The following is a 26,178-nucleotide window of genomic DNA, read 5'->3' on the forward strand; positions in this document are numbered from 1 at the left end:
TATGGCACTAACAGCCAGGGGTGATCCGGCTCTCAGGATCCTCATTGTTGAGAACCCGAGTGGCTGGACCAGGCCAAGGGGACGCCCACGTAACACCTGGCTGCAGCAGATAGAGGGTCATTTCTGGAGGGGTGGGACTGGATGCATCTGCCTGGGGTTTGTCAACCAGAATCCCGAGATGTTTCGTTGTGTCATGCTGTACCAGTGCATGCTTCCTAACCTGACCTGATACGAGTCCATGCTCAAAATGGTTGCTACAGTTTTGAGATAAACTCCATGCCCAGTGTAGGCGAACATCAACATTATGGAAATTCGTTTATCAATGATGTGAAAATGCAAGTGTAGCTGGCGATTGTTTTTGTTTACAAAATTCAATTTTTAAATGAAAACCTCGAATTGTGCATGTTGCCTTGCAGGATGACGAGTGCAGGACACCAAATAAAAGGTTCAAATGGTTGTTTGACCTTTTTTTTTTTTTTTTGGTTCTTTATTTCGCCTTATACAATTTCATGTATTAGGAATTTGTTAGTTTTCGCATACCCCTTGGGGTCAGACTGCAGGGTCAGCCATTGTACAGCGACCCCTGGAGCAATTACAGGTTTCAGGGTCTTGCTCAAGGGCCCAGCAGAGTAGGATCTCCTTTTGGCAGTGACGGGGATTTGAACTGGCAACCTTCTGGATACCAGCACAGATCCTTAGCCTCAGAGCCACCACTCCACCCCTTAGTTACATTGAAGGCAAGTATTACCAATCTGAAACATCAGGTGCCTTGATCCCACAGTAAGAACAGTCCTCACTGCGACTGAAGGCCTTGCAACACACTAAATAACAGGACAGTAGTACGGTTAGCACAGGCCACACTGAAACCAAATTAGATACAGGAGGAGAACTGAAGCTGATGAGTGAATAATCAGTCTGCCATACGGTAGGGTGGTAGGCCACCTAAATCATTTGGCTGCTTTCATCTTATAGAGAAACTTGGAAAAGGCCTTCAAAATTTGAGTTTTTCTTTATAATTTTATATTAAACTATTGGCTGAAAGGGACATTTTCAATTGTTGTTTTACTTGCTCAGATCTACAAGTTGTCGGTCATCAAACACAAGTTATCAAAAATGTTCTGTATTATATTTAATACAACTAATCAAAAAACTTGCAAATGAAAGTAACAACTTACTCTTAACCGTTGAGATTTGCTTTGTTTGACCGTACAGTAAAGAATATCAACATGGAAAAGTCTGGTTACACAATGGGACCAGGTGCTCGTGCTGATTTGGTGACGTCACGGACACGAAGTTGTACTGCATTCTTCACAAGTGGCGCTGCAGAAGCCTTTGTGCCAGTTTGCCACTGAGTACCCTCCTTTGTCATTTACTCCGTTCTTGCCAGTGGATGCAGTGCCTTCCAGAAAAGGGCAGGCCGAGCCTCACAGTAGGAAGCCCGTACAAGCAGTGCCAAGATACAGATGACGACTAGAAAACTTGCTATTTGTTTTAGCTAAACTAGTTAACAGCACAATTAAGGCATGAATCCTTAAAGAATAAAGAATGCCACAGTGGTAAAAACAGCAGAGAGTTGTAGATTAGTCTGGATGGAGCGTCGCTGCCAAGCATATAATCACTTCAGGCATTAGTACAGAATGTAATGGACTCTGTAATGTAAGAGTCACAACACTGTCGCAAGAGCAGTACACTTAATTTTTTGCATCCATATACAAACACTAGTTGAATTACAAGTACTCGGCTTAAGCCACATCATGTAGTGTTTTAAGTTCAGTTCTCCTTAAGATCAGCTGGTATAGAAATGGGACAGAAAAAAGTCACTGGATTTTCCGTTTTTGTTCTTGTAAAGTGCGTTGTAGTTCTCTGAGGTTCTCCGACAACAACTCCACCTCATCCGTACGGCCGCTACGTTTGGCGTCAAAAATATAGGCTCTGATATTGTCTATTTGCTGGAGGAGCAGCTCTTCCTCAATTTCATTGTCCTTTTCCACGTCATCCTCTTCAGAATCAAAAGGGTTTGTTGAGGTTTCTTGTTTGGCTGCACCTTGGTTGGAGATGCTGACAGGATCCTCAAACGGATTGGACGCCTCTCCACTGGTAACCACGTCCGAAGTGCTCGTCTCGTCATCCTCTTCAAAAGGATTGTACTCCTTTTTACCATTGAGGACGAGTTTTACGGACTCTGACTTTTCTTTCATAATTTCTTCCAAGAAGGGGTTGGAGGGATCATCGTCGAGGTTAGGCGAGGCATCATTCTCATCAAAGGGATTCAAAGAAGTTTGCGACTTGCTGCCATGTTCGTCTGCTATTGCTTGGAGTGCTTCCATTGTGTTTTGGGGCAGTGAACTTGGCTGATCCTGTTTAGGAAGATGATGAAAAGCTCTCATAGACTGTGTTTCCGATAAAGGACTAACCTTTTTCTGGTACGTGTTTGGGTCTACATCAGCAGTGTAGTTCTCTGAAACACCTATCTGAACAGGCTGTATTTCCCGGAAGTCCAAAGAACGAGTCCGTAAATGTTGAGAAATTCTTTTCTTTTGTTCCCGTTCCCACTCTTTTTCGTGCAGAAGCTGAAGCTGCTGTTGCTGCATGGCCTCCTCTTCTGCCAGCTTTTTGGAAAGCTCAATAGCAATCTGGGTCTGCTGCTGGTCATACTCATCCTGGAGCTGATGGAGATTCTCCTCCAGCATGTTCACCTCATCCATTCGGTTGGCTTCTCTTGCCTGCTGGATAAACGATCTTATGTTGTCGATCTGCTGAAGGAGAGGATCTGAATTCTCCCGATTTCTTGGCAGACTTGAGGATGGTAGCCAGCCACCTGTTTTAATCACTGCTGACCTCTGCGTGCGGCCTACATCACCGTTGGCAGTAGATGCTAAGTGCTGCGGGTCCATGGGTTTCTCCTCCATTCGTTTCCTCTGTGCTTCCATTGCAGCCTTAAAGATATTAATAATAATAATATAAAATGACAGTAATTAGTGGAAATTCTGGGCCCATTCTGTCACAATCGTCATTTGTATAACTGAAATCACTTAAAATTGGAAAAACTGGCTAAAACACCACATTATGGAAAATATGGGAGTTGCTTGTTTCACCAGCCGTTATACAAGTTCTACATAAACCAACATATCAGTTTTAACATGAACCCTACTGTGAACCATTAACATCAACTTTCAGAACTGATGGACTTTTAACACGATCTTTATTTCCTATCAGTACACTATGGGGAGATTCAAATTGGGTGCATTGGAATTTATGACCTATAGTTTTTCAGAACGCCCACATTTTTATCAGAAAGCAAATCATCTTACGCTGTATAAACAGCAGCAGCTATTCATAGTATGACTATACATAAACCACAGCTGTCGCTGCAGCAGTTTACAGAAACTTTGCTAACCCCAAGTTAAGATATTTTACCTGCATCTCTCAAACAAATCTTTTTGAAGACTGTAAAATGTGATAAAGATATCTGAAAGCATTCAGTTTGAAGTAGCATCACAAAACTACTAGATCTATTTGTGTATGGCTGAGTGGAGAGGGAAGATTACAAAGTCAGAACAAAGCATACAATAGGAACTGTCCCTGAATGTGAAGTCAATTTTCTGCTGTTTGGATTATCTTGTCCAAGTCAAAGAAATGAGTCCCATTATCAACTTCTTCTTCTATTGTCTTAATGGCCCACTCAAGAAGACATGATTCTCTCTAAACGTCGGAACCTGCCACATCATCTTACATACTGTACCTCTTTCCTCTTTAAACTGTCTGGTAGTAATATTTCACAGTAAACGGAACTCTGAACTGCAAATCTTGGCTACAGTAAAAACCTTCATCCTGTCATCAACAAAACATTGCCAGGGTCTCTTTCTAAACCCCCCATTTCCTGGACAACACTTTTATCACCACTTGTATAAAACTAAAGTCATCAGCACACTGCAGTATTGTCAACACACGGCTTCCAGAGTGCATTGAACATGTTCACTCCCCACTGGCTACCCTATACCGTGGAACCTCGGTTTGTGAGCATAATTCGTTCTGGAAACATGCTTGCAATCCAAAGCACTCATTTATCAAGCGAATTTCCCCAGAAGAAATAACAGAAATTCAGATGATTCGTACCACAACTCAAAACTATTCATATAAAAATGATTAATACAAAATATAAAGTAGAAATACATAAAACAAATTAACCTGCACTTTACCTTTGAAAAGAATCATGGCTGGTGTGAGTGAGTTTCTAAACTCTTGTGGGATTCCACCCAACGGGATGACATGCGGAAGAGCGTCCTGAAGCAACCGCAGGCTCCCAGCGCTGTAGCAGTTCGCCGTAAAAGCGAATCCGAAAAAATTGCGGACATGCTATAAGTGCCTGCCGTCGATGGGTGATACAAAGAACATTATAAATGCGCAGGGCACAGTATTACTTGGCCATTAACCTGGCCCCCCCTGACTGCTGTGTCTGGGTATGAGAGTGGCAGATCCCCCTACAATAATTAACCGTGCTGTTCCTGTTTCACGCTGAATACAGCTGGTGTTGCTAAAGTACTGAGACTCAGCCTCGTGTTTTGGGGTGCAAGACGGAGACTCACATGTCACAGCACACACATGTGGTCACGAGGCTCTAGTACCCAGTATACGCTCGTACGGATGTTGACTATATGAGTGAGGCACGTTGACTGAGCCTGACAATGGCAGACTATTGCCCACAATCCTGAAGCGAGAGAGAAAAGAACCATCAGCTCAGTTGTGATCACGTGACGCTTGGCAGACAAAGCGAATACGTACTACTCGTATTGCAAGACCTCGCGTGTTTATCAAGTTAAAATGAACTAAAAATTTTAGCTCGTCTTGCAAAACACTCGCAAACCAAGTTACTCGTAATCCAAAGTTCCACTGTACTAGCTTCCCATCAAAATATTCTGCTACTAATTAAAAAATAATAATAAACTGAACTAATTCTAGAACACCTGTCTAAATTGTACAGACAGCTGAGTGCCAACCAGAGGCTAAGAATATCTCCTTCTCTTTTCTGGTTTGTTATTCTTTGGAACTCCCACCCTATGCCTATCATTCAAGACCACCTACAGTTCTTTATGCTCTTTAACGTTCAGTACTTTGTATACAATGTCTTAACACAGCGTGTTCTGCATATGCAAGTGTTGTCTGTAAGCTAATATTTGATAAATGTTAGTTTTCTATGGGATTACTTTATGCAATACAACATTGTGTCTTTCTAATTTACCAGCTGGTGTTCACTTAGAACATTACAACAATCTGGATGAGCACAGCACATTCAGCCCAATAAATCTCGCCAGTCCTCTCCACTTATTTCTTCCAAAAAAACATTAGGTCGAGTTTTGAAAGTCCCTAAAGTCTTACTGTCCAAAACCCTTCTTGGTCAACCTTATTCCAAGTGTCTGTGGTTCTTTGTGTAAAGAAAAACTTCCTAATGTTGTCAGAAATTTACCCGTAACAAGTTTCCAACTGTGTCCCCGTGTTCTTGATGAACTCATTTTAAAGTCACCATCTCGATCCACTGGACGAATTCCCTTCTTAATTTTAAACACTTCACTCAGGTCTCCTCTTAATATTCTTCTCCTTAAACTGTAAAGGCTCAGCTCTTTTAATCTTTCCTCATAACTCATCTCCTGTAGCCCTCTAATCAGCCTTGTCGCTCTTCTCTGGACGTTTTCTTGTGCTGTTATGTCCTTTTTGTAGCCTGGAGACCAAAACTGCACACAGGACTCCAGATGAGGCCTCACTAGTTCATTATAAAGGTTGAGCAGAACCTCCTGGGACTTGTACTCCACACATCAAGGCGCTATATTGCCTTCTTAATGGCTTCTGAACACTGCTTAGAGTCCACTATACTTGACTTTATAATTTTAGTGTATTGTAATGACTACAGGTTTGCTTCTTAAAGTACACTGTCACAGATGGTTCTAGCTGTGGAGGGTAGCATACCAGATAAAATGGATTACTTTCTAGCACATGTACAGAAAGTTCATTAAAAGTAAACAAACAGACAGACAACATCTAGAGGATTTCTTACCTCTCTTTCCATTTTTATTTTTTTTTCCATTTCTAGCATTCTTTCTTTCTTTAGTTCCTCATACTTCTCTTTCGTAGGCAATGACATCAGTCCAAGCAGTTTTTCCTAGATAACACAAGACAGTAAAAGATATCCATCCATCCATTTTCCAACCCGCTGAATCCGAACACAGGGTCACGGGGGTCTGCTGGAGCCAATCCCAGCCAACACAGGGCACAGTAAAAGATATAATAAAACTAAATAATAATTCTTTACATTTATATAGCGCTTTTCTTACTGTTCAAAGTGCTTTTTTTCATAGAAAATTATTAGCAATTATTGGTGAAAGAATCAATTAGAGACAGGAGATGATTAGGTGGCCAGAATGTCCAGGCCATGAGGGACAATTTAGCCAGGACATCTGGATACTCCTTACTCTTTATGAAGGATGCCCAGGGACCTTTTAAGACCACAGAAAGTCACAACCTCTGTTTTACATCTCATTTGAAAGACACTGACATTTTTACAGCACAGTGTCCTCGTCACTGCACTGGGATCCACACACAGATGTCAGGGTAAGCGCACCCTGCTGGCATCACCAACACCTCCTCCAGCAGCAACCCAAGCTTTTCCTGGACAGACACCCATCCAAGTACTGGATGGGCCCAAACATGCTTAGCTTCAGGTGTGTGACCTGTTTTGAAGGGCATGTGGTATGGCTGCTGGCGGGAGTAGCTTAAGGGTAGTTGCAGATCTCATAAAGATTATTTAAGTTTCTCTTTTAGTTGTGTTTTCTGTGTACAAATAATTACGTTTTTGAATATGGTTTTTATATTTTATTAGTTTACTTACTAGTTAAAAATATGGATTTATTTCCCTACGTGATTAACATTTTTATGCTCTGTAATTTTACACAGGACATTTTTTTTTTTTTTTTTTTTTTTTTTTTAAGTAAGGAATGAGTAAAATTAAAAAGCACAAAAATGTGGCAACGTTCACTGCAAACAATATGTTTATAGACTTTGTCCATGCATTTATTGTTTTTGCAAATATAGTATCAAGCAAGTTGTTTTGTTTGACAAGCACAGGAATGTAAGAAAACCAATGCAAAAACATAAAATGAGTAAAAAAAAAAGAAAGAAAAGAAAACGCAGAAAGTTAGAAAAAAAAAATCTTATGGTCGTACAATTTAATCTTTTTAAGCATGCAAAACTGCCTGTTCATATACATTTAGAAACCATTTAGGTTTTACCTGCACAAAAAGGGTAGCAGAATATCTTATCATTTTCTGTAGCTGTAGGGCCTTTGGATGTGGTTTAGGTTCATCATTTATTCCCAAAGAAAGAATCTTCTTACTGCATCAGGGAACAAACCAACAGAATCAGACATTACAACACTTAAAAAAACCCCACATATACAGTGGTGTGAAAAACTATTTGCCCCCTTCCTGATTTCTTATTCTTTTACATGTTTGTCACACAAAATGTTTCTGATCATCAAACACATTTAACCATTAGTCAAATATAACACAAGTAAACACAAAATGCAGTTTGTAAATGGTGGTTTTTATTATTTAGGGAGAAAAAAAAATCCAAACCTACATGGCCCTGTGTGAAAAAGTAATTGCCCCCTGAACCTAATAACTGGTTGGGCCACCCTTAGCAGCAATAACTGCAATCAAGCGTTTGCGATAACTTGCAATGAGTCTTTTACAGCGCTCTGGAGGAATTTTGGCCCACTCATCTTTGCAAAATTGTTGTAATTCAGCTTTATTTGAGGGTTTTCTAGCATGAACCGCCTTTTTAAGGTCATGCCATAGCATCTCAATTGGATTCAGGTCAGAACTTTGACTAGGTCACTCCAAAGTCTTCATTTTGTTTTTCTTCAGCCATTCAGAGGTGGATTTGCTGGTGTGTTTTGGGTCATTGTCCTGTTGCAGCACCCAAGATCGCTTCAGCTTGAGTTGACGAACAGATGGCCGGACATTTTCCTTCAGGATTTTTTGGTAGACAGTAGAATTCATGGTTCCATCTATCACAGCAAGCCTTCCAGGTCCTGAAGCAGCAAAACAACCCCAGACCATCACACTACCACCACCATATTTTACTGTTGGTATGATGTTCTTTTTCTGAAATGCTGTGTTCCTTTTACGCCAGATGTAACGGGACATTTGCCTTCCAAAAAGTTCAACTTTTGACTCATCAGTCCACAAGGTATTTTCCCAAAAGTCTTGGCAATCATTGAGATGTTTCTTAGCAAAATTGAGACGAGCCCTAATGTTCTTTTTGCTTAACAGTGGTTTGCGTCTTGGAAATCTGCCATGCAGGCCGTTTTTGCCCAGTCTCTTTCTTATGTTGGAGTCGTGAACACTGACCTTAATTGAGGCAAGTGAGGCCTGCAGTTCTTTAGACGTTGTCCTGGGGTCTTTTGTGACCTCTCAGATGAGTCGTCTCTGCGCTCTTGGGGTAATTTTGCTCGGCCGGCCACTCCTGGGAAGGTTCACCACTGTTCCATGTTTTTGCCATTTGTGGATAATGGCTCTCACTGTGGTTCGCTGGAGTCCCAAAGCTTTAGAAATGGCTTTATAACCTTTACCAGACTGATAGATCTCAATTACTTCTGTTCTCATTTGTTCCTGAATTTCTTTGGATCTTGGCATGATGTCTAGCTTTTGAGGTGCTTTTGGTCTACTCCTCTGTGTCAGACAGCTCCTATTTAAGTGATTTCTTGATTGAAACAGGTGTGGCAGTAATCAGGCCTGGGGGTGGCTACGGAAATTGAACTCAGGTGTGATACACCACAGTTAGGTTATTTTTTAACAAGGGGGCAATTACTTTTTCACACAGGGCCATGTAGGTTTGGATTTTTTTTCTCCCTAAATAATAAACACCATCATTTAAAAACTGCATTTTGTGTTTACTTGTGTTATATTTGACTAATGGTTAAATGTGTTTGATGATCAGAAACATTTTGTGTGACAAACATGCAAAAGAATAAGAAATCAGGAAGGGGGCAAATAGTTTTTCACACCACTGTACACACATTATATATTATATATATATACGCTAGCAGGAGTACCCGGCGTTGCCCAGGAATCAGTCTGGATTCTGTGTGCTGTGGCGTTTCAGACGCCCTTGAAATACACTTTTTTCTGGTATCGGAAGTGGACCTTCCAATTCTACATCTTTTCCTCGGTGGCATAGGTATATTAGCAAAAAGCAGGGCAATTATAATGTGTTACATAGTATAACGTACGGAATAAGCACCACAGTGATATGAATATACCTTATTTACAATACATCGGAAAGCAAACAAATAGCACCAGTCAGTCAGAAAGATCAACACTGAAATCGTACAGTGTTGGCAGACAGTCTGCCTTCCCTTTCTTCAGATGTTTCATCTGCTCTTGCATCAGCAGCCCTTCTCCTGTTGGCAGATAGCCTGGTTTCCCTTTCTTCAGATGATTCACTGGGACCAAACGTGCCGCTAGATGGCGCTGCTGTTAACGTCTGTTGCAACGTGCGGCCATCTTGTCGATGATAAGTACGGGGATATGTGTCGAACGTTGTGTCGGTGAAAGGGTGCCCTGCGCTTCACCACGAACATTTTCACCAACCAAACATACCCCATGACCTCCTCCTGGTCACAAAGGATCCCCATCCCTAGTTTGGTGGCGATCAGACGCCCAGTGCAGATTTGTATGGCGGACAAACAAACATATATACACACACACAGTATATACATGGATTGGTAAAAGTAGGTTTACAGTTCTTCATATGGAAAAAGACATGCAAGTTATGATTGCTACACTCAAGCACACTTTGCAACGGCCGACCCCTTACCCAGCCGGCAGCTACACTTCCAAGACCTGTGGCCTGGATAAATTACTGAGGCTAATCTATAAATACCAAGCCGTACCTCTAACAAATAAAATTTTCCCCACAATCGATGGTTTAAACATAAGCACACAAAAGCAGATATGTAAAAAATAGGTGGATAAATATATTAAATTAAACAATAACAAAAAATGCAAATATCACATGTAGAAAATAAGCATTATATATATATATATATATATATATATATATATATATATATATATATATGTATATCCCTCCACCAAACTAACAATGTGACAACACCATATATACAATAACAAACCCTCCCTTGTCCCAGTAACATATAACAAACACAAAACACGAATAACAATGAATGAATACGGAAAATGCCAATGATAGTGAACTTGAGTCCGAGTATACAACTGTCCTGAATACGGATGACTGGTCAACAGATAAGTGATGTGTTTGTATTTCCTGGAAAAAATGGAAAAACCTCACTCCTTGGCGTGTGGTGAATAATATAGTCCAACCCCGGGGTCTCTGGTGATGATTGATTTGAAGTAAGTCCGGCGGAATGAAAAACAAACTGGTTACAAAAGTGTGATGTGGAAAACAGCAGGTAAAGTTGGTTCGTTGTTGTGAAAATGTAATCTCCATCTTTCTCCTCTCTCCTCTCTGTTCCCTGATTGTTTATATAGTAATGAGCCGGATGTAATGGATTGATTAAAAACAGGTGCTTTCCATCTTGGGGCTGCGGTCTCTTTCCATCATCTGTCCCCCCTGTATTTACGGGGATGACATTCACTGACGCACACATTATAAACAGCAAATGGGACAATGGAAACAAAACACGCTCAGTACAAACATTGAAAAACACTATTACTATGTAGCCCCGCTACAACTTTAATAATAATAATAATATGAAGACAATTAATAATAATAATACAAGAATATACTCTGTGTTTCGCATACTGACAACTGTAAACCTACTTTTGCCCACCCCTCTGTGTGTGTGTGTCTCAATTTTTTTATTTTTAATAAATTTGCAAAAATCTCAAGTAAACTTTTTTCACGTTGTCATTATGGGGTGTTGTGTGTAGAATTCTGAGGAAAAAATGAATTTAATCCATTTTGGAATAAGGCTGTAACATAACAAAATGTGGAAAAAGTGATGCGCTGTGAATACTTTCTGGATGCACTGTATTCTTTGGAAATAAAGAAAATGCCTTGAAAGCATTTAAGGTTTCTGCCCAAACTTGAAATTTCTACTTTGTATTTATCCCCAGGGGGAAATTTAGAAATCACTGTATTTCTACAATGAGAGAGGAGATGTGACAATGGTATTTTCAAGCTCACAGCAAAAGCAAGTTGAGTTGGGGCTTAAACATTCACAGTTTTTGAACAGTTTAGACTTAATGAGATGTCATTTCGTGAAAGGAAATAAACATATTTAAGATATAACAATTCAAAGTCAAAAGAAGGAATAATGAAAGAAATGCTTACATTATGGAACCAAACATACAGCTACGTACAGTAAAGCTACAGTGTCGAGCGTTAATTCTAGTTAAGGAGCAGCTATTGCCAAAATGCCCTGTGAGCTAAACAGAGAACTTTAACTAATGTTTATGCAGTCTAGCAAAAGAGACGAGGATGCAGTAAGAAATTACTAACCCTTCTGTTCAATGCCTACCTTAGCGCATCAATTAGTTCATAGTACTTCTGTACCTCCATTCTGAGACTGTTAGCATTTTCTAAATTATATGTTGTTTCACCAGCACTGCAATAAAGTAAGGTAGATTTAAGAAAAAACAATAATTAATTGAATGTAATGTGTTAGTAAGGAGATAGAAATGTTTGTAATGAGGCATTTTCTCTGTATATTCATGCAAATTTTACCACCACTTAAAAAATTAAAAATTGGATAAAGCAAGAGGCTAAAAGCTAGCAAAGTCAGCTCATCTCTTGCTCTCTCTTCCCCACATACATTAAGGGAATTATCCATTTTAAAATAATATAAAAGTGTCTCCACTAAATTGGAGTCTTATCCTCAGACTGCTCCTCTGAGAAAAGACAGCAACTATGCAAAGGTCAAACAAGTCAACTGCTTGGAAAATGAAGTACAAAAACCATCTAAATCAACAAAACACACAATAACCTGCAAAGGAGCAGTATCTCAGGGAGACAAAGCATGAATCATCCATTCAAAAGAAATAGACAAATTTATCCAGCATTAGCTTTCACCACATACACAAATATTAGATGTAAAAGGATAATAAAAAGTGATGTTAATCAGAAGATAACCAATCAAACATAGTTCTAGGTAAAACTTGATAAATTCCTCTGCAATCAGCATCCATGCACGCTGATTTTATGTTTATTACTTAAAATACATGAAAGCTTACATAATCCTCCTGGTACACCAATAGTTTCACTGGTCATCCCATTATTACAACCAGTAATACAATTTAGGGCCTTATATTTCTAATTTTGTATATTTGCCTACAAAACTGCCTGTAAAACGACAAACAAAAATTCTTAAAATTGTGACCATTAAGATAGTATTTATTGTCCTAAGACCTTCTGTGTATTTTATATCAAAAAGATAGCACAATTTTTTCCATTATTCATTGAGAATGTTTTGTTTGCAATTAATTATCTGATGGATCATAATCTTAGAAAAAGGGCTGAATATATGGATTGAGGGATGCAAATTACTCTAAGCAAGAATGAGTCCTTCCATAGTCAGGTCTGAACCATTCATACTGGGCAGCCACTCGAGCATAAGGTCATCACATACGTTTGGTGAGTTAATAGAATGTGTCAGCTGGGTGGAAACTAACAACATGATTTAAAGAAAAAGTTTCAAGCAAGGAGAAAAAAGGTATGTAGGCCTAAGAATTATTTATACATACTTCAACGATTCAGCCATTTTAATATAAGCAGGAGCTTTCTGATCCACCTTTTCCATACATTGTCTCAGTTTCTGCAAGAGAAAGCAAACAAGATCTATGCATTGGTGTTAAATGAAATTGTATTTACATTTAGAATCTGCATCTCAATCTGATTTCGCTCGACTTGGGACACATAAACACTTTACTGGAAGTATACATTAAACTACTTTTTAAAATACCACGTATTAATTCACATTTTCTATTATTTATTCTTTACTTCTGTACAACAGTCTTCGCTCTCACTCCAAAAACTAGCCCACACACACAAAAAAAAAAAAAAAAAATTTTAATCGGTATGGTTACAAGCATTTTGTTAATTTTGGTAGCGGAAGTAAATGTTACTTTCAGTCATTTAGTAACAGTATCGGAACGCCCCACCAGCGAAATCCCAATAAAGTGCCTATCCCTAATGCTGACTCATTTGTGATAGTGAATCACCTTACCTTCAAGAGCGCACACTACAAAAAATATTTATATTAACCTCATAAGTGAATTAAAGCAAAGATATACAAATAGGAAATGCAATTACAGTATATGTAATCTTTCTAATGGGTGTTGTGGGAATGGAACCTAAAACTTGAAAGTACACCTTATGAGAGAGACTTGGTAGTCCTAACGGATATCACTGTCCACACCCTAACAGTATATAGGAGCAAGTAGGACCTCACTTCTTGGGCCTCATCAGAAACACTGTGTGCAATTTTGAACTCCACATTACAATAAATAAATACAGAGCTGGAGAGAAAGTGCAGAGGAGAGCTGCCAGTGTGATTTCAGGACCGTGGGGACAGACTTGAGCAATGCTTAAAAACAAGTACATTTAAAAGCAAACATGTTAGAATTGTTCAAGATTATGAGGATTTCAGGACCTATCATAGTAATATTAAACGCAAGGCATATCTATCCTGGATGGGGTGCTAGTCTGGAAAATGGTACACCTTAAAACATTAACCTTTAAACAGGGTATACATCTTGTGTGAAGCAACCAATGGGAAAAAAAACATTTATGTAACTAAAAATAAAACTTCCTTTAGCTTCTGTGATGGCATACTTTTATTACGACTACTAAAAAGCCTATTATTTGTTAAAAATATGCTGTGAAAGCCAAACTTTTCTATTTCAAATTGAATAATAAAGAGAAATATGCTTTCATATAAAACTATACCTCATAGTATTTTACAATTTCAGGAATGTGGTCCTTCTCCTCCATTTGCTGCTCGTGTTTCAACAGCGTGTCCGTGCAATGTCGGCAACAACGAATGCGATCATCATCCTTCTCTTCCAGGACAGAACTGACACTGCTCAGACTGCTGATGCTGCCTCGTCTGGAACCCTGTACACTGCTGCTGGGTGACTGGCTGGGACTGGCCACAGAAGATGGCACTCCTTTGGTGATACTTGTCATCTTGTCTGACAAGAAAGAAAAAATGAGTAACAGATCCTTCACACTGGTTCATTTAAATTCATTAAGTCTGAAATGTTCCTTAGATAATGACTGTCTGAAACCGAAAGAAATAAAAAAATTGATAAAGATAGCACCCATCTTTTTTTTGCTCTATTATTTAAAACTTACGAGTGTCAACAATTATACTACTTTAATACCGAGCTTCAAGAGAGAGATATATATATGTAGAATTTCAAAAATGATAACGTAATTTGTTTCCATATTGTTGCTAATCACTATTTTTGCAGTTTTCAAAATGTTGCACAAAATAGAAATAATTAAAAATAAAGGCACTAACTTGCAAAAGGAAGGGTCAGAAATTCCATGCACTTTTTGCACATTATAGACCCACAAAGGCGACAGTGGTGACGTCTGTTCCGAATGTTAAATTTGTTTCCACAATCTGGACAAAATGGCACATCATGGTCATCAACCCAAGAAACAATTGACTTCTCGATCACTGTAACAGTCAAAAGGAAAAATACAGAAAGTTTAAGTAATTCTCCACAACGCTGTACTTTATATAGTAACTTCTGAACTTTACCCACCTCTAATTTTAGCAGCATCTGTGTTTGTTCTATCAAAGGCTGTTAGCTGCCAAGAAAAAGAAGGATACGGATACATTATATTACACTTAAAAGTGAAGTGAAACGATTAACACACAAAATGCATTCTGATATTGCAAAGCTCATTTACTGTATATCCTGTTTAATTTTCTATTGGTTTTAATATCACACAATACAACAAAATACAATTTATTTTTGTAGAGCCCAAAATCACACAAGTGGTGCAATGGGCTTTAACAGGCCCTATCTTTTGACAGGCCCCCAGCCTTGACTCTCTAAGAAGACGAGGAAAAACTCCCCCCCCCAAAAAAAAAAACATATTGCTTGTAATATCAAATGGAAAACACTTTACGCATAATTAATCAGGTTAATAACATTAATCAGTGGTAAAGAAAGGCTTGTCTAAAATTCAAGTCAGACTAATTTAATAGAGATCTACTGCTCTCTACACTCCAGGGATTTTCTTTACAATAGCCTTGAAGCAGCCCGGTGTCTGCTAGTATTAAAACAAAAAAAATAAAATAATTCTTATTTACTTAGATAAATATGCCTGCACTCAGTCTAACGCATAAAAAATATACCCATTTGTGGTTTACTTTTTTTTATTATTAAATGTAGTAATTCTATGATTTTTAATACACAGAAGTCAACACTTTCAGGCCTTATTTACTTATTCATTTCCCAAACTGACTGACAGAGTTGCAGTGGTCCCTGACCCTATCCTGACAGCATCAGACACTACACAAGGCCAAGACCTGCCTGGAATGTCCAAGACGTACTCTTGGATTCTGTCAAGTTTCATTTTTACTTTCACTGTCCAGTGTGCCAGGTTTTTTCCAATGATAACTGTTGTGGTTACAACAAATGAACTTGGGTACAATTAAAAATATCACCAAAGAACAAGAACAAAAAAAAAACTGTCAGGAGATCCACTCAAATAAGGTGTATAAACACAAGAAAATGTTTGTAGTAGGTATTTTTGAAATCTTACAGGCATTTTGCATTCACCTGCTATAGGTTAAAAAAAAAAAATCAAAAAGCCAACAAAAGAAAAAAACTTCTTTAACTTGCACAAAAATGAAAGACGAAATCCATAGGAGAAATGCCTGACTGGCTTATGTTAGGTCAAGTAGCTTCTCTATGATGTTGTCATTTACTGTACAACAATGCTCTAATAAGTAGTGCAAACAAAAACAAAAGTAGCCAAAGTAGAGTTATGAGCCCTGCTAGAATAAGAAGCACAAACTGCTAACCACACTTACCTTCTCCAGTCTGATAATCAATTTGTTAACTTCAATAATGTAGTGATCAATCCTAGCAGCTCTGTGTTTTTTAAAATCATCCAGATGACTTCTTTTTGCACCTTAGAAAAACAAATATAAAATATACACAGCGCATATATTTTTGTCAATTGAAACACTTATTATAAAATGGTTTTCAAAGTTTATCCAATTACATTCTCAGCTAAATTTACTATTGTATCTTACAATTCATACCATGACAAACTCACTCAGTTAGGCTTCAATAAATAACATATGGTAGGCACCTTCTCATTAAGTCCTCTCCAAGTCCCTCTCAAATAATATGGAATACATTAGAGGTGAGGGGAAAAAAGCAATAAAATATTGTAATTATTTGTCATAATAAATTAATGCTTCACAGAGAGTAAGTATTTGCCCTATCCATAATACTTGATACTCTGTTTTTCATATCTCCATAGATCAATGTTTCTCAAACTTTAGGGTCTCGCAAACCCAGTTTCACCTTTTTAAGTTCATTGATGACTTACATGCATTAATTGAAAACTGGGGATCCCCTTTGTGAAACAATCGTAATACTGGGGGGAGGTGGTTCCCCCTACTTGAAACAAGCACAATTGGGAACAATATCTTGCAGTGTTGTGGGCTGCTGACCCACCCACAACACCAACCTGTGGTTCAGAAATTCTGCCGTAGATGACACACCACTAATGTTAGCAGTGCTGCTGAGATTCCAAAACAACCTTTTCCATTCACATTTCAATTGAACATTTAATATCAAACTTTTTTTTGCTACTCTGACCATGATAACATGGAAAGAAACCATTATATTTAAATTTTACTGAAGTTGATACTGATTCTACATTCCCATAGATGGGACAGTGCTAACATAACCAATGCTGCAGAGGTTCAGATACAATCTGCTCTGTCCATGTTGATATTTAAAGTGTTTAAGACAGGGGTTCTTAACCTTTTGATGACTCCAGACCCCCAATGGATTGTCCAATATGGTCCCATAACCCCTTTACTTGACTGTCGAAATAATCATCACCATTCCTTACATTAGTTGCCAGAATGAATGGCGGTGCGCAGTCGCCGCCTTTATATACAATGCAAAACGCACTTCTAGAATCTTCGAGAAATGTACATTGCCAATAAACAAGTAAATACACACTTGTTCAGTAAATATACATTTAATAAATTTAAATATTAAAATTAAAACGTATTAAATTTAAAATTAAGCTTAAAGTTGTAGTAAATACACACGTGTAAAATTAAATACAAGCATTTGCAGGAAATGTTGAATGTTCTTGAAGATTCTATCGCGTTCCATTCACGTATTACCCAAGTATAAATTAATACATTAAATAAAATAAATACCAGTATCCAGAGATCGAGTCCCATACCCCCAGCATTTGGTTTGGGTATGGATACCCCCAGTTAAGAACCCCTGGTTTAAAAGAAGAAAGGGCTGTATGAGAAACATATAAGTTTTCTTACGGGCCTACCTGAAGAAGCTGGAGCATGCCTGTCTTTTCAGAGATGAGATTTAGGGGCAACACATGGCCCCTGGCTTACAAGAAAGAAAACATTTTCTCCTCTAAAGGTGTCATTTTGCTTGGCTTTTCTCTCCTCTAAAGGTGAGAAGTAGTTGGAGAAAGCCATGGAGACCGATCTTTACAAGGATCCTAAGTGCTTAGAGATGCAGTAACACTAATCCTCATGCCCCAAGATCCAAAAGAAAGGCCAACTCTGACCCTAAACGGGTTTCAGGCTTTGCTTTGCTTGAAATGAACCTTGAAGCACTTTAAAGTTGTCTGGCATCACAGAATGTAGGATATGGAGGAGAACTGGCACTAAGGCACATTGGTTGGAAAAACAGAGGCCAGCACCCAGAGAAAGATACATGGGTGATGAGTAGGAAACGCTTTACTGTAATGCTTGGAAGGTTGGACAGTGGGTGGGCCATAGTACTTGATAAATAGTGGCAGCTATACTCGTCAGGAGCCTCAAATTCACAAAAGGGTTTATTTTATTTTTTTCTATTGTACTTTGTATGTTTTTCTGTTTACCACCCTGCCTTCTGTATCTGTAGAATCAAATACACGTTTTTAAAAATATTTCCCTCCTACTGCATTTTATGGGTGTGAAGAGATGCCACTAAATGTACATCTACAAGAATTAAGTAAATGAAGATGTAAGAGTTTTACATAGTACGTTTCTGATTGAAAATAAGCAAATGAGTCTTACCTATCTCTTGGGGCTCCCAAAGAAAGGGGTCGATCCCACCATTGTACAAATAATCATATCGGTCTTGCCCACTAGACTCGGGCCTCTCCTCACCGTCCCTCCTCAGCAGCTTGTTCTTTGCCTTCTTAGCTTTCTGTACCAAACCTAAAAAAAAGTGGAAATGATGTGCGATAAATCTGAATGAGAACATTAGACATCCTTAATAGTATACAGCACTATACCAATCCCATGAAAGACCACCCTTCAGAGTACTACAACAAGTAAACCAACAAAGACAACATACTGGAGGTTCTGTTCCACAGGCATGCTTAATGAATGGCTACAGGTTTAGTTTTAATACTACGTTTCTCTTTACTTTTACTTGTATGTTTTTAAAACATCTGAATTCCCATTCTAACCCATAGATTTGGTCTCTTTTGCTACTTCTACAATGAAATGCTGGGGTTCTGAACAAAAGTATCAAAAATAGCATGCTGTGTAGTTTGGGCTTGGTGTAATCGAAAACTGACTATTTTGTCCCTCTTGAAATCCTTCGCACATGAATTCAATTTTAAGCACCACAGTTGATTTATAGGCATAGATTTCCTTTTACTTTACCTCACAGAAAACTGAGCATTCATGCTGGCTTTCCTTTCACATCCAAAAGATGGGCAAGTTAGGTTAACTGGTAACTCCAAATTTGCTCTGTGTGTGTGTGTGTGTGTGTGTTTGAGTTTGCTTTGTTATTGGCTGCCATCCCATCCAGGGTGAATCTTCTTTTTGTTTCCCACCCCATCCTTGAACTGGATAAGTGGGATTAATTAAAAAAAAGATTGATACAAGTTAAAAGACTACTGTCACTAGTGAGGTGGCCCCTGATAATGGATTTAATAAAAAAAAAACACATGCAAACAAGCTGAACACAGCTTCTTACTGTACATTACATTACATGGAAAACATTCCAATCACATTTTACTGAAGCCATTTATTAACTATTTTACTGTATGAGCAATATAAACATTACAGGGAGTTCTATGACACCTGTAAAATTGCTCAGAAGGCCTGCACTGCCTTTTGCTTACAATATTGCATAACTAAGCAACCAGTTACATATTAAGTCAGCTACTCATACGGCTGGCCGAGACTGCTTACTTTTCAGATGACCCTTAACATCACCATCATCGCTTGAGTGCTCATGTTCATAGTGGGCTTGAAGCTGGTAGACAGACTGCAGATCCTTCAAACAGAGGGGACAAAGGAAGCCTTCCCGCACCTCTCCCTGCTCCTCAAAAGGAGGAGGATAGCCAGTGGCCATGGTGCTCTTCTACACGCTCTAACTGTCCCGCTGGGATGGATTATATAAAGTAAAAGTGCTAGTGTCAGAATATCTGTGCCATCTTCCCCTTCAATATCATAATACTTTGCTCCATTTGTAACAGTTATCCATCTTCACCCTGGACAGACAGAAAAAAGGAATCCTTAAAGAAATAAAATGTGGCATATATGATGAACAAGAAAGCACTTAATGCAAAAGAAAAATGTTACTCCAGCAGGTCTTAAGATCATAACACAACACCTTTGACAAATTAGAAAGCAGATAACGTTCAAAAGCAGAATATAAAAGAAATGTATATATCTACAAATTATAACATAATCTGTAACAAGCGTCATTAACGTATTGTAGGTGCCTGTGCAATACTATTCAGTAGTTCTCTTGAAACTTACATAGATAGATAGACAGACGATCGATCAATCGATAGATAAATATGAAAGGCAGTATATAATAGATACAGTGCATCCGGAAAGTATTCACAACGCATCACTTTTTCCACATTTTGTTATGTTACAGCCTTATTCCAAAATGGATTAAATTCATTTTTTTCCTCAGAATTCTACACACAACACCCCATAATGACAACGTGAAAAAAGTTTACTTGAGGTTTTTGCAAATTTATTAAAAATAAAAAAACTGAGAAATCCCATAAGTATTCACAGCCTTTGCCATGAAGCTCCAAATTGAGCTCAGGTGCCTCCTGTTACCCCTGATCATCCTTGAGATGTTTCTGCAGCTTCATTGGAGTCCACCTGTGGTAAATTCAGTTGGTTGGACATGATTTGGAAAGGCACACACCTGTCTATAGAAGGTCCCACAGTTGACAGTTCATGTCAGAGCACAAACCAAGAATGAAGTCAAAGGAATTGTCTGTAGACCTCCGAGACAGGATTGTCTCGCGGCACAAATCTGGGGAAGGTTACAGAAAAATTTCTGCTGCTTTGAAGGTCCCAATGAGCACAATGGCCTCCATCATCCAGAAATGGAAGAAGTTCGAAACCACCAGGACTTCCAGAAGGACAACCATCTCTGCAGCAATCCACCAATCAGGCCTGTATGGTAGAGTGTCCAGACGGAAGCCACTCCTTAGTAAAAGGCACATGGCAGCCCGCCTGGAGTTTGCCAAAAGGCACCTGAAGGACTCTCAGACCATGAGAAAGAAAATTCTCTGGCCTGATGAGACAAACATTGAACTCTTTGGTGTGAATGCCAGGCGTCACGTTTGGAGGAAACCAGGCACCACTCATCACCAGGCCAATACCATCCCTACAGTGAAGCATGGTGGTGGTAGCATCATGCTGTGGAGATGTTTTTCAGTGGCAGGAACTGGGAGACTAGTCAGGATAAAGGGAAAGATGACTGCAGCAATGTACAAAGACATCCTGGATGAAAACCTGCTCCAGAGCGCTCTTGACCTCAAACTGGGGCAACGATTCATCTTTCAGCAGGACAACGACCCTAAGCACACAGCCAAGATATCAAAGGAGTGGCTTCAGGACAACTCTGTGAATGTCCTTGAGTGGCCCAGCCAGAGCCCAGACTTGAATCCGATTGAACATCTCTGGAGAGATCTTAAAATGGCTGTGCACCGACGCTTCCCATCCAACCTGATGGAGCTTGAGAGGTGCTACAAAGAGGAATGGGCGAAACTGGCCAAGGATAGGCGTGCCAAGCTTGTGGCATCATATTCAACAAGACTTGAGGCTGTAATTGCTGCCAAAGGTGCAACGACAAGGAATTGAGCAAAGGCTGGGAATACTTATGGACATGGGATTTCTCAGTTTTTTTATTTTTAATAAATTTGCAAAAACCTCAAGTAAACGTTTTTCATGTTGTCATTATGGGGTGTTGTGTGTAGAATTCTGAGGAAAAAAATGAATTAAATCCATTTTGGAATAAGGCTGTAACATAACAAAATGTGGAAAAAGTGATGCACTGGGAATACTTTCCGGATGCACTGTAGATAGATCTAAATGAGCAAATTCTTAGGACCAATACTGGGTAGGACATCCTCTTTTGGCTCTCCAAGCAGCCTCAGTTCAGAACTGGGTCTGAAAGACTGGCCAGAATATTTAGCCTTGAGGTGCATAAACTCACTTAAATCTGGTAAAGCTGCAATTCTTTATTTACCTGACAGAATAAATAACTCCTGAATGGCCGTAAATAACCCTGTGGTACGTTTGTATGACAAAGAAACGTATACTATGTATAAACTTCACAATGTCAGAGGCTGGTGGCACTGAAGAAAAGCACATCTGAGCAGGACGCTGCTGTACTGCAGCCTGATGTTTGTGTTTGATTCCAATACATTTCTAAGTTGCTGTTTTCATTTTCTGTGTAAGTCAGGAATCATTAGATGTCCCGCTTTGTAAACCGTGTGTTAGCATAAACATTGAGCAGCACCCTCAAGGCACAGCCTGGAGTGGACTTCTGTGATCTGGAATAAGCTGAAGTGTGGCTCTGAATAAATGTTATATACAGTATAACTATATATTTTCAATTAAGAATTTCAGATCTATTTATTTTATACTACCTACTATACTAAAATCTAACTATCTAGTATATAGTGCCTTTCTACCTGTCTGTCTATCTAATCCTGCCAACTACGCTAAAATATCTATATATTATATAGTGTCTTTCATATCTACCTATCTCCTTCTCCTGTGGCAGGACACTATGCTGGCAGAATTTGACACATGGCATGGATGAGGCGCTACTCCATGGCAGGCAGACCTTTCACTCACTCACTCACACACACACACACACACACACACACACACACACAGAGTAATGCTGGATTTCACGTTTCCAGCATCCCAATTAAAAGTCATTCCTAAATGCCTCTGAATTCCTTAAATACAAATTAAAGCCTGGCTTATTTTGAATTATGCTTCAAAATGCCATCACACATTAGCAGTTGCAGTTGTGACTCGTCCTTAACAATAAGGAGATAGACAGATACTCTAAATGAGCAAATTCTTAGGACCAATACTGGATAGGTCCTCCTCTTTTGGCTCTCCAAACAGCCTTAGTTCTTTGTGGCATTGATTTCATAAGATTCCTTCGAGATTCTGGTCCATGTTGACATGACCACATTGTACAATTTCTGCAGTTTTGTCAGCTGCACATTCATTGCTGCAGAACTCCCGTTCTAGCACATCTCAAAGATGTTCTATTGAATTCAAATCTGGTGACTGAAGGCCACGGGACTCATGACACCAGTTTGAGGTGACTTTTGCTTTGTAACATGATGCATTATCATGTTGGAGTTAAACTGTAGCCATGAAGGGATTTGCATGGTCAGCACCAACACTCAAATGGGCCCAAAGTGTGCCAAGAAAACATTCCCCACATTATTACTCCACCACCACCAGCCTGGACTGTTGACACAAGACAGGATGGGTCCATGGATTCATGCCGTTGGTGCCAAATTCTGACTCTACCATCTGTTTGCCTCAGCAAAAATCGAGACTCGTCAGACAAGACTCCATTTTTCCAGTCTTGGTGAGCCTGTGCCAAACTACAGCCTCAGTTTTTTGTTCTTGGCAGACAGGAGTGGAACCCAACATGGTTTTCTGCTCTTGATGCCCACCCACCTCAAGGTTTGACATGTTGAACATTCTGAGATGCTTTTCTGTTCACCATAGTTGTAAATTGTGGTTAACCGAGTCCTCTGGCCTCCCCCATCAACAAACTGTTTCCATCTGCAGAATCGTTAATGGATTTTTTTTGTTTGTTTTTGCACCATTCTGAATGAAGTCGAGACACTGTTGTGTGTGAAAATCAGAGATCAGCAGCTACAAAAATATTCAAACGTGGCATCGACAATCCTGCCATGGTCAAAAATCACCGAGATAACATTTTTGATGTGAACATTAACTGAAGCTCCTTACCCGCATCTGCATTATTTGATGCATTGCACCAATGCCACATAATTATCTGATTAGATAAACAGGAGTACAGATGTTCCTAACAATTTACTCAGTGAGTGTACATACATATGGAACAAAGACAGCCTATTTCACACAATGCAATACTATTGTATCCTCAACAGGTGAGTGAGCATGAAAAGTAGCTGAAAAAGCAAAAGGTGAGATTAAAAGAGCAGTATGGTCACTAAATTCCAGGTAGGTGCAAGAATCAAAGTCAAGTACATACTGCAGTTCTGTTACTTTTCTTTGGTTAGAATGAAAACTTGCAGCTTTCCAGGATCGGAGTTGGATAAACCTTGCTGTATAGGACATTAAATAAAATAAAGAAAGGTGGTTAAAAACCCAGCGTTAAGACGGGCTACTGTACTGCCTTCACCAGGTGTGCAACTGATACGGAAGGCGCAAGTAGCAAATACAGGAGGGGAAAAGGGGGAACAAAGCAGGGCAGATGAAAACAAAAAGATAACAGCAGGTACCAATCACACATCTGGGCACAAGGCCAACGCTATTTATCCGAAGTGTTTCAATTTCATATAAATCAAGAAAACGGCTGTAAAACCGGCACAGAATCAGCAGCATCCTCCGATACGTCTCGGCCTACTGATAAAACCGTAACAATGGACTCCGCACAGCCTCAATTCACAATATGCACTTTATATTTAAATGCATATTATTCAGACATTGTATGACTTTATCTCTGGCAATCTTACAGACCTCGGTTACGGATTTTACTGGAATGACTAAATAAATAAAGACATTAATATAAACGTGCACTGCTTCCTGCGAAGATTGGAAAGTCTAAGAAGCAAATAAAGCTGACGCTCCCATTGCAGAATGTACCAGGAAACCCGAGTAAGGCGGGCGCTATATAACGCGTGTACTGAATGATCCAATCGAGTCAGCAGTGTGTCGCTTGAACGCAGACTTGCTCCTCTTTTTGTTCATATGAACATAAAGAAATTCAGCTCCACACCACATACAATAAAACCAAAGCCATTCCACTACAGACTACCTAACAACGAATCGAAATGCACACGCAGGGTTTGCAAGGTTTTGTACTGGGGGTGGGGGGTAGGGGTTGGAAGGCACGTCTGGCAGCTATCCGCTCGACTGTCATCACTGCTGCACGCACAGGATGTCACCGACTCTCACGTCTACTACAACTGGCGTTACAAAGATAAGATATGCCCGCGGTGCATCACTGCTTTGCGCTGCGCCACCCTTAACATACGCGACAAGCTGCCAAAAGAAATACTCACGGAACTCCAGCGACCGCCGCCCTATCCATGAAGCCTTCACACTGTAGGCGCCTGTCGCCGTGCGAGGTCAAGGGGCATTGGTCGCGCTCCTCACGTGACGCGCCTTCCGCAGATTGTGTCTTACGGATGCCGTGAGAGCCCAAGATAGGCAGAGCGTCGAACAGGCTCCTCTCAGCGCGAGCAACGACGCTGGGTGCGCTTTTTGTTCGCAGCGAATGCGTTACTTACTCAACCTCTATCGCCCACAAGTGGAATTTCTGCTTTCATCCAATGAGCAACATACATTCCGACATACAGGGCATGGAAAAAAAAAATAATAATGACGTTTATAAACTGCAGTGCCAGAGCCGAGTGCTGATATGGTCTCTGGTCTTTAAAAGGCATTTTGAGGTGGCTCGCTATTCTTAAAAGGACTGTTCCCATTGCTGCACTATTTGGAATTCTGTTTTGCGACCTTGCAGGCTTGCCATTTTTTTATAGGCGCCCCTGCCGCTGGTGCTGGAATACCATGCTCATACTGTGTTCGACTGGTTCCCTGGCTGAAGCAACATTCTAGTGCCATTACATACTGTAGCCTGCCACTCTTCAAAGTCACTGTTCCCAGCGACCAGTTCCAACTTCTTGAAATGGCTCACCATTCCTCCAAACAGCAAGGCGGTCTTTGTTTCAGTGACAAATGCATATCAGCAGGGGTCTTAAGCACTTTAATGTTTTGGTAGTACAGCATGTTGTCAGATGGCACAGCAGGGCTGTGGAGTGCTGTGCTGTCAAGCGTTACAGCAGAGATGTTAAGCGTGGTGATCTGGCGATTACAAGTGAGCAGAAAAACCTTTGTGTGGAGCTGCAGATGTCCCAGTCTCTTGGCTGTTTTCCTTCAGTGCACTGATGCTGCAAACATCATTCCAGATCTGCTCCGAGACTCTCCCTCCACTGCTGCTCTGTAACACCTCTGTGATCTGCCTCGTCCTTTGCCTGCACAGTTTTTCCAATTGACCTGGAGACAGTGACAACTCAACCTGCTATATTATATAACCCAGCCTTATGAACTGGAAGCTCCACTGACAGCTGTGCACCCAGGCTAATGGCCTTGAGCAGATGGAGAGGCACTGGTGGGGCTGCAGAAGTAGCAGTCTCTCAGCTACTGTGCTGATGCTGCAAACAGCACTCCAGATCCTGGATTTTGTGAGGATCTCAACTCCTCAAAGGAACAGAGGCGGTCCATTGCAGGACAGTCGGTGCTTTGCTAAGTTTAACTGCAGGTCTACTTATCCCACTGCTAACACCAATGTAGAACCAGCACCGGATTGTAATTGTCATTCTAACCGATGGTGCATCACA

The 26,178-nt window shown here is 39.9% G+C and overlaps 1 protein-coding gene across 1 annotated transcript; it reads right to left on the reverse strand.

Annotated features, from left to right (window-relative positions):
• Nucleotides 1-465: 465 nt before the first annotated feature.
• LOC114668593 (rabenosyn-5) lies at nt 466-24,969 on the reverse strand. The gene is made up of 12 exons (XM_028824414.2): nt 24,841-24,969; nt 19,469-19,770; nt 18,338-18,481; nt 16,091-16,191; nt 14,811-14,856; nt 14,561-14,722; nt 13,984-14,228; nt 12,780-12,850; nt 11,558-11,644; nt 7,281-7,383; nt 6,050-6,154; nt 466-2,936 (listed from the first exon to the last, which is right to left on the reverse strand). The coding sequence occupies exons 2-12, from the start codon at nt 19,629-19,631 to the stop codon at nt 1,818-1,820; spliced, it is 2,346 nt and encodes a 781-aa protein (XP_028680247.1). The 5' UTR covers nt 19,632-19,770; nt 24,841-24,969; the 3' UTR covers nt 466-1,817.
• Between the last annotated feature and the right edge of the window lie 1,209 nt (nt 24,970-26,178).

The sequence above is a fragment of the Erpetoichthys calabaricus genome, chromosome 18, assembly GCF_900747795.2.
Source record: "Erpetoichthys calabaricus chromosome 18, fErpCal1.3, whole genome shotgun sequence".
NCBI classification, from domain to species: Eukaryota; Metazoa; Chordata; class Cladistia; order Polypteriformes; family Polypteridae; genus Erpetoichthys; species Erpetoichthys calabaricus.

Excerpts from the sequence above, each read along its gene's own strand:
- LOC114668593 (XM_028824414.2), bottom strand. The coding sequence starts at position 19,631 with ATGGCCACTGGCTATCCTCCTCCTTTTGAGGAGCAGGGAGAGGTGCGG. Across the intron at positions 14,857-16,090 it reads TGATTATCAGACTGGAGAAG|CTAACAGCCTTTGATAGAAC; the intron begins GTAAGTGTGGTT and ends TTTTCTTGGCAG. Across the intron at positions 7,384-11,557 it reads GAACTAATTGATGCGCTAAG|TAAGAAGATTCTTTCTTTGG; the intron begins GTAGGCATTGAA and ends TCCCTGATGCAG.